Consider the following 13134-nt stretch of genomic DNA (forward strand, 5'->3'; position numbering starts at 1 on the left):
AACAAAGGTTTTTTTTGTTTTCTTTTTGGTTTTTTTTGTTTTTTTTTTGTGAGAGTGAATGTTTTCTGAATGAGAAATAATCAGAATAACAAACTTCTATTTGTCACATCATGATCAGATGTTGGGACAGCATTGTTATCTTACATTCAGTGTAGTTATTTGAGGTGAGGAATGAGAAATAAAACAATTTCATACCTATTTAACTTCATATAAATTTCTTAGTGTTATTTAAACATATCTGTATGTTTTTAAAGTCAAATGATGGGAAGAAATATTACAGGGTAGGGATAAACTGGTTTTAGAATTAAAATACTTTCCAGGCTCTCAGTCACCTTTCTAATGTTCTATGTACTTAAGGTACAGGTTGGCATTATTGTATTTTAAATATTACTCTATCATAAAATATTGGTGATCATGCCACAGTGTGACTGATGTTGAGTAAGCGTTTTTAAAGACCTTTATCTTCACAGCTGTAGGTAAATATGGGCAGAATGGTACATGATAACAATAATGTGGCTATAAGGTTAAAAATTAAAGCTTTTAAAAATGATTACGCTCTGTATACAGTGAGATCTTTATCAAATTGTTTTGATATTAGAAAAAAACAGCTTCATGAGAAACATTTATACTATAAATCATCTTACATTTCAGGTTAAACCTGAAATTATGATTAACGTTGTTGTTTGCATAACTTCATTAATGCCAACAATGCTGTATTAGAATGAATTAGTGTTTAATTTTTTTTTCCTCTCCTGATATATTTGAAAATTACAGTCTGGTAAATTCTTGATACTGCCAAACCATGGAAGTTTTWCTGCTGTATATATAGTTAATACAGTTGCGATTATATTGGAAAAGAATTTATTTTAGACTCAGTAATTCAAATTAGTCTGTACGCTTCATTTCAATTGGTTTGTCAGAGTAAGACTTGAGGTAATGTGGCCTTCGGTTATATATTCAAAGGTTTAATTTTTCAGAGGGCACAGATTGTAAAATAGCCTGTAGCTACTGTAATTAAATAGGATTTCTTTCCATTGAAACAAACTTGGGACTGTACTAGAAATAAAGGAGAAATTCTTTGATTTAATATCAGCCAGGTTTGTTATTGTGCTTGTTAGCAGTTGTACTCAGATGCTTCTGAAGCTTGCTTGAATGTTGATTATTTCAAGTTTGTAACAGTAGCTCTCAAGTTTTATGAGACTCATCTGTTTCAAAGTTCTCCATCTGTAAGAGGAGAAGAGATTTATGAATAACCTGCTCTGGCACTTGTATTCATTTAGAGATTCTGTGTAGTTAAGCGCTTCTATACTCTCTGCCTTTTTTTTTTTCTTTTTCTTTTTCTCCAGATATTTACACGGAGATAACCATGCAAAGGACACACAGGATAGTGGTCCACAAAGTGGAATATTTAGGGGAAAAAAACCCAAACCCCAAACCTATGCTCCTTTTGTGGAAGGGAAATGGAAAACTGAATAATTCTTAATAGCAATTATCCTATTATTTGTCAACCTAGGTAGTTGATAAGACCTGGACAGATTTTTTTGTTGTTGTTTTGTAATGTTTTTCCAAGATGTGTGGCAAGCTGATTTTTTTTCTAGTTTTCTGTTTGAGAAAACTGATTTGAAAATTGAATAAACTTTGAGTTAGCTTGTTGACTAAAAATGACGATTTTTGCTCAACTTTTTTGGTGGAAAAGGCTCACATTTTTCATGTGGATATGTATGCAGAACCAAATTTCTTGGAGTTCTTTCCTGTACAACTTTTTAAACTATTTCAGATTTTTATCTTGATTGAAAAATAACAAGGATATTTTGTCTACATTAGTATGAGTAGCCTCTACATAAATTATCCATTCTGATAAACTATTACTATAAATTTTTTCTACTGGTTATATTCCCAAAGAAGCTATTACTGTATCATACTATTGCACTATCTTCCSTATTGGTTATGCTAAAAGAACTTGGTCAAAAAAAAAAAGATTTTTGGTAGTGACAAATGCAACGAAAATACTAGCAGATTTGAGATCCAGTGAAAACAGTTCTAGCATATCAAACTTAATAAGAAACCTGCATTATTCTGGCTGTCACTGCAAAAGAATACTGTTAAAGACTTTTACAATTGCTCTTGCATATTTGGCTTGCGCTGGCCTGTCTTAAGCGTACTTCATCACTGTAATTCTTAAGGTGTTAATCACTACTAGAGTCTAGTGAAGTTTTGCAAAGTGATTATCATGACTATAAAAACTTGAGAAAGTGTACAGGCACACAGTATTCTCTTCCTGTATACAGTTAATAAAACTTCACATGCTTCAGATCAAGCTGTAGCTGCATGATGCCATATTCCCTACTGTTCTTGTTACAGGGCAACAATATATTGCCATATTATTAACAGTGTAAATGAAGAAGAAGAAATCATATATGAGACCATTAAAGCAAGCTCAGCATTAAATAGGCTTTTTCCTGCCCCTTTAAAGTATTCTGTCTCTGTTTCAAGGTAGCAGTGAACACTCAGCCATTTTCTCTAGGATGTGCTGTTTGTGTATGAGAAGTGGTGCTGCTGCCGATTTTGGTCCATATGTTAGGTTAAAAACAAGACAAGCCCCAACACCTGCATTTTTCAGTCTGTTAGACAAAGATAGGCATTGGCTTGGCTGCTTGTCCACATGAGAATGGCATGATTTATGACTCTTCTGTCTGCTTATCTGAGAGCCCGTGGTGCATGCCTCAGTTTGATTATTAATAAAGCTATCCTAAATGCAAAGTGCAACAGTAGTAGAGAATAACAGCCTGCCTGGGAGGGAACAACATGGCTCAGTATGTTATAACAGCTTCTGAAAACTAATATTCCTTTATAACTGAGGATAGCAGAAAAGCAAAGCCAATACTTCTGCATTTGCTTTCCACATTGTAGAAAACGCAGTATAATTTGTAGCTTGTCTTCAAATATGAAGCTGGTGGAATCACTGCTTTTTAAAATTACTTCATGTATTTCTTGCTATTATTTACATATTAATTGAACTTCAGTAACAAACATGAGAACACAAGTACAAGATCAAGACAGTTTAAAGTTACCAAGTAAGTTAGATGTTTCTGCTTGCGTCTTATACAAATATGGAGAAAGCACTCTAATAAAAACTACCCATCCCTGTCAAGGCCTGAACTCATTTATGTTCCTTTGCTGAGCACCCTGAAAATAGCTGTTTTGTGACTGTATTCTGATATTGAGAATGCAGATGTGTCTCTGCTGAAGCTTCTGCTCTGCTTACTGCGTGAGTTCAATGAAACAGCTTAGCAGCTGAGTTAAAAAACAGCTGAGCCCTGAGCACTAGGTTCCTCAGCAACTCTTTCCCTGCTTGTCTGAGGACAGATGTTTGACTGGCCAAGGCTAGCAGCTGTTATCCAATATGGAATAGCCTGGCATTTTCAACTAGTTTGCATTTTAGTAGCACATGGTACATTTTGGGAACCTACTGATTAGAGTCTCCTCTTAGTGTGAAGGTTAAGACGAACTTACATCTGTCAGCATCCAAAGTATTTAATTGTAGGATGTTCCTCCCCCACTGCTTTGGTGGACAGATACTGAAGTAACATAAAGCTGGAATGAAAGGAGCCTAGTGGAAGTTTGTCTCAGCATCCTACAGGTTAGAAGATTGCTAGAAAACATCAAATTTATGGTCTAACCTATATTCCTCTAGTGTTACTATTTTTAATTCAGTGTCTATCTAGCATAAAATGTGCAAACATTCAGGAGCAGGAACAAGAGGCTACATCTTGCTCCCTCTTAGCAGAGTGTCCTAATCGTAGGACACCACATACAGGTTGTTCTACTTCTGTTTTCCTTTGGAATGGAAATTTACCCTGATGCAGGCAGATCATATGCTGCCAGCCTTGCAAAGGATGCGTTTATCATGGGCATGAAAGAGTGAGTGAGTGAGGGAAGAAACCACTAAATGGAGCACATGGGGGAATTATAGATTCTGTTGCCACTCACAGGAGATAGGGACTTTGGCATCTTCATAAAATTGTCTTACTATGTGATGGACAGTCTCTACCGTTAGGAACTACCCTGATAAGAGAGGTCAAAATCAGTGGCTGCATCTTTGGCAGGGAGTTTCCCATCTTATAAATTTAGAGATGAGCAGAAGGAAAAATATAGCAATAAAGAAGGAAGATTATATCAAGTTTGAGATAAATAGAGATTAAATAAGAAAATCTTTCAATGTAAAAATTGCACGCAGGAGAAAGAGAGATGGTATTGCTTATTTCTTTTTATGAATCCATTGTCACTTCCTATATCCTATAATCTTCTCTTTTTAATAGTTGTTTGTGTGATATCTGTTTATCTGTATATATTTGAATAACTGTTTTCCAGATGCCTTAGAAAAGCTTATAAAATCTATTTTAGTTCTGATCATATTCAAGGAAACATTTTCATTTTCTTGTCAGTTAATATCTGTACTTATCATTTATTCACAATTTTATGCTTTCTACAGCAATTTTTTAAAAAATTTCCCCAAATCAGAATAGAATACTCCTATACGTCACAATTCAATTTATAGTGTTTAGATGCTATAAGTTTTAAAGAGCACAAAGACTTGTCTATCAAATTGAGTTCTCCTGAATAAAGCACTTCGTTACTTCCAAAAGGAGGGTGCCTTTCATGTTAATATTGTATTATCATTCAAATAAACATGCTCAGTTTTTAAATTTTAATGTGTACTACGCCTGTATGTACTATTGTATTATTTATGTACTAATATGTACTATTTACCTGTATGTTATCCAATTTCTTTTGTTTTAGCTTCTAAAGTATTGTTAATCTTGGTTATTGATTATGTACATCTTCTATGCTCAATCAGTTTTGATCATTTCGCTACCTATCTAGATTTTTCTCAGGCATCTATCTCTCCCATCCATGCCTCATTTTCAGTTTTAAATTACTAATGTTTAAGTAGCTATTTGTCACCTCTCATCTCAGCGGTTAGTGCTTGTGTTTTTAAACTAATATTATTTGGGCATCTGTCCCTAGGGCTCTCAACAGGATTTTAAGGGCTCATCTGCAGGAAAACAGTTAACACCTATTCTCCATCCTGTAGGGAGAAACAGGTTGAAAGAGGCAGGAGGCTTGCAAAACTCAAAGCCTTTTATCATTTAATAATATCTGAAAAGGAAAGAGTTGATAACTAAATATCCATTCTTTTTGTGGTAGGAATGATTTATCCACTCAGTTCTTCAAAAAAAAATTGTTTATAAACTGATTGTAATTTGCCAAATTCAGCCTGATTCAAGTTCCTGTACATTTAGATTCTGAGAGCTTCCTGCTGAGAAAGCACTGGAGTGTTGCATCAGAAATTTTTAGATAATACAAAGCCAGGTAGCAACATTACTTTACAAATGAATAGGCACGAGGAAGACAAAGTGAACGGAAAATTTTCCTTGCACTGATATAAAGCCTGGCTTGTAATTAATGATCTTGGTATGGTGGCCATTTGCTGTCCTCCACATGAGTGTTAACAGTGTTAGCATGGAGACAGAGACCTTACAGATGCTGGGTTTTTTTTTGTTTTTTTGTTTGTTTGTTTCGTTTGTTTGTTTTTTGAGGCATTCTACATCACCATAGTAAGGATGTACCTTTAAACTACTTTTACAGTCACTGTATCCTTGGCCTTTCCAGACTCAAGAATAAATTATGTTACCTCAGAGTATGTACTAATTTACATTTCATGGGCAATGATATCTGGTTAATGAGATGAGATTGGTTGTAGTACAGCACTGTTTGACAATGCTTCATTTAAGGTAAAGCCTGGCTGAGAACCATCCTAGAACTTGTCTATTGTTTAAGGCACCCTCCTACTCTGGCAACACTCTTTGTTTTGGGGATGCTTGCACTGTGCAGTGGGGCTTAAAGCAGGCTGTGTTTGCTGAGATTTCTGTATTTGCTGAAAATGGGGCTAGCATGTACATGAGGCTCAGTGCAAATGAGTCAAATTTTTTGCCCTTTACTCAACATATTTATTAGCTCACACATTCAGGCTAAAATGTCTATATATCTTCATCTCGTGAGCTTGTTTGGAGAATCCCTGCACCAAGCTTCTTCATGTGTTGCATTTCCAATGAACTCTCCAGTTTACTATGGCTTCATAAAAAGCCTAAGGTAGTCTTACATAGAGCAGAAAAGAAGATTCCAGAAATGTCCTCCCCTCCCCCCACAGGTCATAATTGATCTGAAAGTGGTAAACACAGTCCTTTCAAATTTAAGTATGTAAAATAATTATGTATTCTTTATCCTTCTCCTATTTTTCTTCTAAAGAGTGCACTTATTTTATATTGCCACTTTCTATTCATGTCAGTAAAATGCTGTATGGAAAACATTACGGGTTTTCTATAAGGTAAGTTTGTTTAACATATGCTGTTATTTTGTTAGATAGGATTTGACCCAAACCTCACCCAAATCATGAGAGATTTTAGACTAGTTACACTGTATCAAGTCTATTGAGTTAAAAATTTCAGGCTGATCTTGAACTGATAATTAGAAATGCTTTTGTATGCCATTTTGGCTTACTGTTCTTTTTTCTTTCTTTCCTTTTTTTTGTTTTGTTTTGTTTTGTTTCTCTCTCTCTCTCTCTCTCTCTCATTACTAGGAGGTATTTTTGAGTGTGTGGAATCTGGTCCGATGGGAGCAGAAGAATTGGCCTTCCGATTTGCTGTGAACACAATCAACAGAAACAGAACTCTCCTGCCAAACACCACATTAACATATGACACCCAAAAGATAAATCTCTATGACAGTTTTGAAGCATCCAAAAAAGGTAACCTCTTGCAGATTTAAATTTTATATCAGTGGTTAAGACTTGCTTGGTTCACCTACCTGAAAAAACGCCTGTCCAAAAAGCCGCATGAAACAATCCTGTACAAGGTTGTGGCTCACACAGCTGACATCAAAGGAGTGTTTTAAAGACTGTCCTTTGAAGGCTCTAAAGGTAACTGTTTGAAAATTACATTATGTCTGCTTTGCTTCTACTGGCCCTGTTCAAAAACTCCTTCTTTGTTTAAACATTTAAAATCTGAAATCAATTTTTTATGAGCTCTGTGATTAGGGTGTTTCAGAGACTAGGTCCTTTGGAGTCAGAAAACACTATCTCCGGCCTCTGCCCTGGAAAATGCTAGGTGCCTCCAACTTCTAGAGAACTTGGAAGAGGCTGTGAGTTCGGCTCATAGCACTAAGCATTTCATGGTGTGGCCATGACTATATGTCATTAGAGACCTATTCAGACTGGCTCATTTCAGTACTGTTACTGCTGTAGCAGAACCTGCCATCGTATATGTACTGGTGTAAGTGGTAATGTGTTTTACTTTGGGTGCGTTGCCTAAGCTGCAATCCTTGAAGTGTCTCAGTGACTGCCTTATCCGTGCAGGAGCTATCCATGGGTTAGGCTTTCCCTGAACAGCAAGTACTTCATAACAGGAGATGAAGTGAATATTTTAGAGGTAGGGATATGATTTAATTCTGTTGACACTGCCAGCAAAATTTAATCTGCAACTAAAATTGAGTTCTTAATATGGAAGCAGTTCCCACCTGTTGCTTCCGACATCTTTAGAGGCAGACCTACAAAACCCCCTCCTTGATTAAGGCTGCTCCAAATCTGGATGTGAATTTTTAGGACTTCGTGGCTGAAATCTCCTTCCTCAATAGTCACCAAGGCTCCAGTTCAATTTTAAGCGTTCAGTCACTTTAAGTACGTGTCCAGGAGTACCTTTAGCATACGCTTAAGCCTCATATAGCTAATCAGGTGTGGGTTTCCAAGGGGAGCAAGTAGTAGTAGTTTGTCCATCTTATGTCAACAAGGCATAAAAATAAGCTTAAAAACTAAGGCTGTGCTTAGGAATATTTCTACCAGGTGAATGTCTAGGCCTCAGTTCAGAAATTTGCTCCTAACTTTAAATGATTTGTTTCAAGAAAAATTAAAAGTTAAAAATAAATTATCTTAGTTTTTTTTCCTAAATTTTAAAATCTTTGATTCTTACAAGAATTGAAGTTTTCATATTGCTTTACATTCTAATCTACAACACTGTGCTGCCACATACAAGTTGTACTGCAGTGTTGCAGCATCCTAGAAAGTACAGAACTCTGTAGCACAGAAAATTTTAATATATATATTTTACAAGGGAAAATACAAAGCCTGGTGTCAGAATTCAGTAGGACTGAAGTTTGCACTGTATTACATTCTGTTCAAAAACGTATTTTATAAATTGAAGAGCTAATTACATATGAATTTTATCCTTAATAATAAAATAAGAGGGGTGAAAAGATCAGAGGTCAGCCAGTGTTTCTTATGGGAGGTTTCTAGTTTAAATGGTGATGAGTGATCTGGTCCTAACATGTTAATCCCAGGTGTTCAAGACTGAAAACATTATACAACATCAGATTTTTGGTGCTGTAGTGGGCTAAGCTGAATAAAAACATTTATGTGAAATTATAAATACTAGCTAAGGAAAAGCTGCTGAATCAGGATGAATGTCATGAAGTACATCTTAAAAGTGGTGTATAATACTGATTAAAACTTCAGTTTAGAAGTGGTGAGCAACTTTTTTTCCCCCTCATGTTGAAACAAATCTTGCTAAGCTGTTTTACCTGTTTATTTGCTAAAGAAATCATTCCAACATAAGGATGTTGATAATAGGCATGAAAATAGTAACTATATTTATATAGAAATGTGCACATTTTTATAATTGTAAGATGTTTTGATTTATGAAAAATATTATGGACTAGATTTTTTATGCCTAACAAGATGGTTTCTTTCTGAGCTATTTTTGAGTTATTATTCTGCTGTTCTGGATGATGGAGTAAAGCAGGTTCTGAGAGACTACTCTTTCCTTTCCATCTCAGCCAACAGGGAATGGACTGATCCTTAATTACGACCCTTTCCTCCCTGTCTTCCAAATTCAGCTTCTTCCTACCCCCTGCACCTAGTCTCCTGAGAAATTTGATGGGACGAGGGTAGCAGTCCCTCTTTGCAAGGCACTGCAATGGAATGCTATTTCTCTCCATTTCCGAAGGACGAAATAGGGAATGGAGAAATTTGTTCTGTAACCTGTAATTCTTCAAGCTTTTCCTGAGACAACACTATTATAGGTAGCCCTTACTTCAGGTTTGCCTGAAGGTGCAAGCTAGACCTACTATTGTTATGTTGCTAATCCTTGATAGAATAGAATAGCAGAAGTTAGAATGATGACATATGAATAACAATAGATTGGATATATTCATTATTCCCATTTGCTTCTTGGGATGAGAATGCACTCTTTATGTGTAACTAATGGGGCTATATCAAAATCTGTGTAATCTTCCAGTGCTAATAGGTTTTTGCTTCATCAATTCACAATACAGCCAACTACATTTGTGCTGATAGGTTCTTTAGTAAGGAATCAAAGGCTAAAGGTTAACATAAAATGGTTCATTTTATTATGATGGCTCCAAAGCAGGGTTTTAACAATGAGGTTTAAGCATTTGACTCATTTTGTTGTTCATGATTATGTCCATTAGTGAGCAGGCAGGCACTGCATCAGAAATAGTCTGTTTAGACCTCTTAGTAACACATACTCTTGAAGTTGAATACAGATGAAATATTAAAGGATTTTCAAAGGTATGGTACAAAAGAACAACCTGAAGGCAAGACAATAGTATTCCCAAGTTACTGTTTCAGTGAAGAATAACGTAAATGCAAACAAAATATCCCTCAGTGCATTAGAAAAACTGGTATGCTTCTTATAGAGCAGTGCCATATTAAATCACGTGTGAAAGCATTGCATTATTCAAATCTCAGAAATGGAAAAAAAAGCCCATTGAAAAGCCATCTGGTAGCTATCGCTGTTGTTAGTGATCCCATTTACTGACATTTGCATAAAGCTTGTTGATTACTCTTAGGAAGGGCAATATTAGCATATATATATATATATATATATATWTTTTTTTTATCAAGCCAGTAACTTAGGCCCTGATCTGACACTCAGTAATGCAACAGGGATCCTGTGCATACATAAGAAGTTAATTTAAATCCCTTGGGCTATGCAGGGATAAAAGGGTGTGCCAGCATAGTTTCCAGAATGCACTTGAAAGGCATAGCAGCATTTCCATCATGTTAGAAAAGGTCGATATGGACAATAAAATAATTATTTTTGACTTGCTGAGGAAAGTAATGCAGCAAGATATATTTCTACTGCTTGTTTCCTCAGTTGTGAGGGACATAGGCGGTGTTATAACAATATTAGTTAATCGAACCTCATATCAATGCACACATCCAGACTGGATTATGGAGACACTTTCCGTAACTTCTCTCTACCAAGTTACATGTTATCTTGAAAGACATCCTGTTGTGTTTCTGAACTGCATACTCACAAAGGTTATATATATATAGTAGTGATCTAAACAGGAGCAGGCATGGGCTGAAACCTGGCCTGCGGTCATCTCTGCTGCCTAATTTTCTTGCCTGTTTTTGGCACCTGTCAACTAATATTCTCCCAGGTAGTGCCCGAGCATACTGTGGTTTCTAGAGATTGTTTCTAGTACCCTGTACTGGAAAGAGGAGAGCTAAGCCACTTGCATGCAGCAGTATCATGTCAGTGACTTTCAGGGCCAGTTTTATTTATTAGTATAGATGTAGCAAAACAGAGTATTTCCAGTGTTTAACAATGCACACTGAATTTGTTCATTGGCAGAGAGCAGTTTCATTTTCTTTTAGGGAGAATCTTGGCCTCTACATTCTGCTAGTCAATGTATATGCTATTCAGATATAGAAATCCAAATGTCCATTTCAATGAAATTTAACATCTGCTTGATACTTGGCTAGAATTAAATCCACTTAACATGCACAATTTCTGAGTAATTAGGTTCTTGGTAAAGATAGTGTTGCTGGACTGAGGAAGAAGTTAATGCTTAAACAACCTAGCTTAGGATACTGTCCCATATCGCCCTTCTCCAAATGTAAGACACAGTGGAGCATAAATCTCACATCTTGTCAGTATTTTTTAAAACATACAGAACTGCTGGCCTTTGACTTCCACTGACAATGGAGTTCATAGCTGAGTGCTATTTAGATGTTAAGCGCTGCTATTCATCAGCTCACAGTGAAAGCTTAGAAATTTATTCTGGAGTTGAAATCTGTATAAATGAAAGTGTTAAACTTGAACAGGAAAGGAGCTCTCTCTGCAATAAAGTTGTATTTCTTGGAGTGCCTTTTAATTAACATGAATTGTGCAATACCTTTTGGCATGCTGCCTTCTTTCCTCTCATCACTGACAGACTTCTGTCTCCTCTTCAGCCTGTGATCAGCTATCCCTTGGGGTGGCTGCCATCTTTGGACCGTCTCACAGCTCCTCAGCTAATGCGGTGCAGTCTATCTGCAACGCTTTGGGCGTTCCGCATATCCAGACCCGCTGGAAACATCAGGTGTCAGACAACAAGGACTCCTTCTATGTCAGCCTCTATCCAGATTTCTCTTCGCTCAGCCGTGCCATCCTTGACCTTGTGCAGTTCTTCAAGTGGAAAACAGTCACTGTTGTTTATGATGACAGCACTGGTAAGGCTAAAGCGTTGGGCTGTGTGCAGATATATTCACAAAGAGGTGTGTGGGGGTCTAACTACAATATAGCTTTAAAAACTCTTAACTAAACCACAAGAAGTTCTATTGGCAAAGTAGAGTATAATAAGTACTGTGGATTTATTAGCATAAATATTCCTATACGTATGCTTCATTTGCTGAATTCTGTGTGTTTGAGGTTTCAGCTGTCAATAAATCAGTTGTGCTCTGTGTTCTCTGCAGTTGCAAACAGCTATGTCAGTTTTATTTAAAACTTAAATTTTGAAGTATTGGTAACATGAAAGAGGTACTAGTACACCACCTCAAATAGTACAGCTAAATTATATTCCTGCTTCTGGCTTTAGCTAAGCTAGAAACAAGGTAAGTAAAAGCTGCATTTGCTATATTCATCTGGAATTTCGGTGTCTACTGTTTTTGCAGAGGGATTTGCAGAAGGAGTCCTGTGTTTTGGTTGGTAGGAGTTGAAAGCAAAGGAAGTTTGGAGGCTTGTTTTTCAGATAATTCACATTAGTTAATAACGAACTCCAGACTTCCCAGCAGAAATATACCAGTTTGTCTCCTTTACCCTATTTCACCCCAAAACTTCTGTTTTGCCCTGACAGTGACATCTTTCAAAGAGGCTTGAAAAAATTAACTCTTGTGTGAGGTCTGTCTAGCGGAGGTCAGAACCAAGAGCCGGTAAGAGGAAAATTGGACTGTGTTGGAAGATACAAGGAAGCTACTTAGCCAAATGAGATATTTAACCTTTTCTGAAATGTTACTAACTTCATTCATGCCTCTTAAACTGTCATTGGCAAGAAGAAAGCACACTGAGCCTCAAAGTTCAGCGAACTGGACGTTTGTTGATACCATTGTTATGCAACACTGCTACCTATCTAAACCTGAAATACAAAAATAAATTTAAGAAATAATCAGTACTTGTTGGTGAGGCTACCTGTAACAAGCCTCTAACTCTGCAAGATAGAGAGCAGTTACAGCAGGACATAATGCCTACTTACCATCTAAGTTCAAATAAGATGTATGTTTACCTAATAAATGGTGAGAAAGGGACAGTCMGAGATGGCAATGCATAAAACTATTCGTAACTCCTTTCCTTTCTCATGCATTAAAAAAAAAAAAAGTCACCGAAGTTTAGAGGATGTCTTTCTAAAAGCTTGTTGGCTGACTTTGTTAAAGGTATAAGACAATTAAACTTTTTAAGGCAAGAAATACCTATTTTGTTTATTAAAATTTTCTTGAGATTTTTGTATTTTTTCTTGTTCTGAAATATGACAGGAAGTAAAAAAATCTCAAATTTTAATGAAATGGAGATTGAAAAAGTAATTTGTAGTTAAATGAAACAGTTCTATAATTAGGTTTACATAAGCTTGAAATATTTCACTTTGATTTAAATCATTGAGGGACTATATCTACGTATGTATATATTTACTACAACCAGCTTACACTTTAAAACAGCAATTCAGTTAGAAACAGTGATGTGTTTTAAGATTTTGAAACTAGCATACTCAATATTTTAAAGTAAGTATCTCCCCTTCCACAAA

The 13134-nt window shown here is 36.1% G+C and overlaps 1 protein-coding gene across 1 annotated transcript in view; it reads left to right on the forward strand.

Annotated features, from left to right (window-relative positions):
• Nucleotides 1-13134, forward strand: part of GRIK2 (glutamate ionotropic receptor kainate type subunit 2) — a 424643-nt gene that overhangs the window by 124174 nt on the left and 287335 nt on the right. Inside the window, exons 2-3 of the mRNA XM_026079986.1 lie at nucleotides 6641-6808; nucleotides 11315-11572. Coding sequence (XP_025935771.1) covers nucleotides 6641-6808; nucleotides 11315-11572 — 426 coding nt within the window. The remainder of the gene's footprint in view (nucleotides 1-6640; nucleotides 6809-11314; nucleotides 11573-13134) is intronic.

The sequence above is a fragment of the Apteryx rowi genome, unplaced genomic scaffold (assembly GCF_003343035.1).
Source record: "Apteryx rowi isolate R43461 unplaced genomic scaffold, aptRow1 scaffold_507, whole genome shotgun sequence".
Classification (NCBI taxonomy): Eukaryota; Metazoa; Chordata; class Aves; order Apterygiformes; family Apterygidae; genus Apteryx; species Apteryx rowi.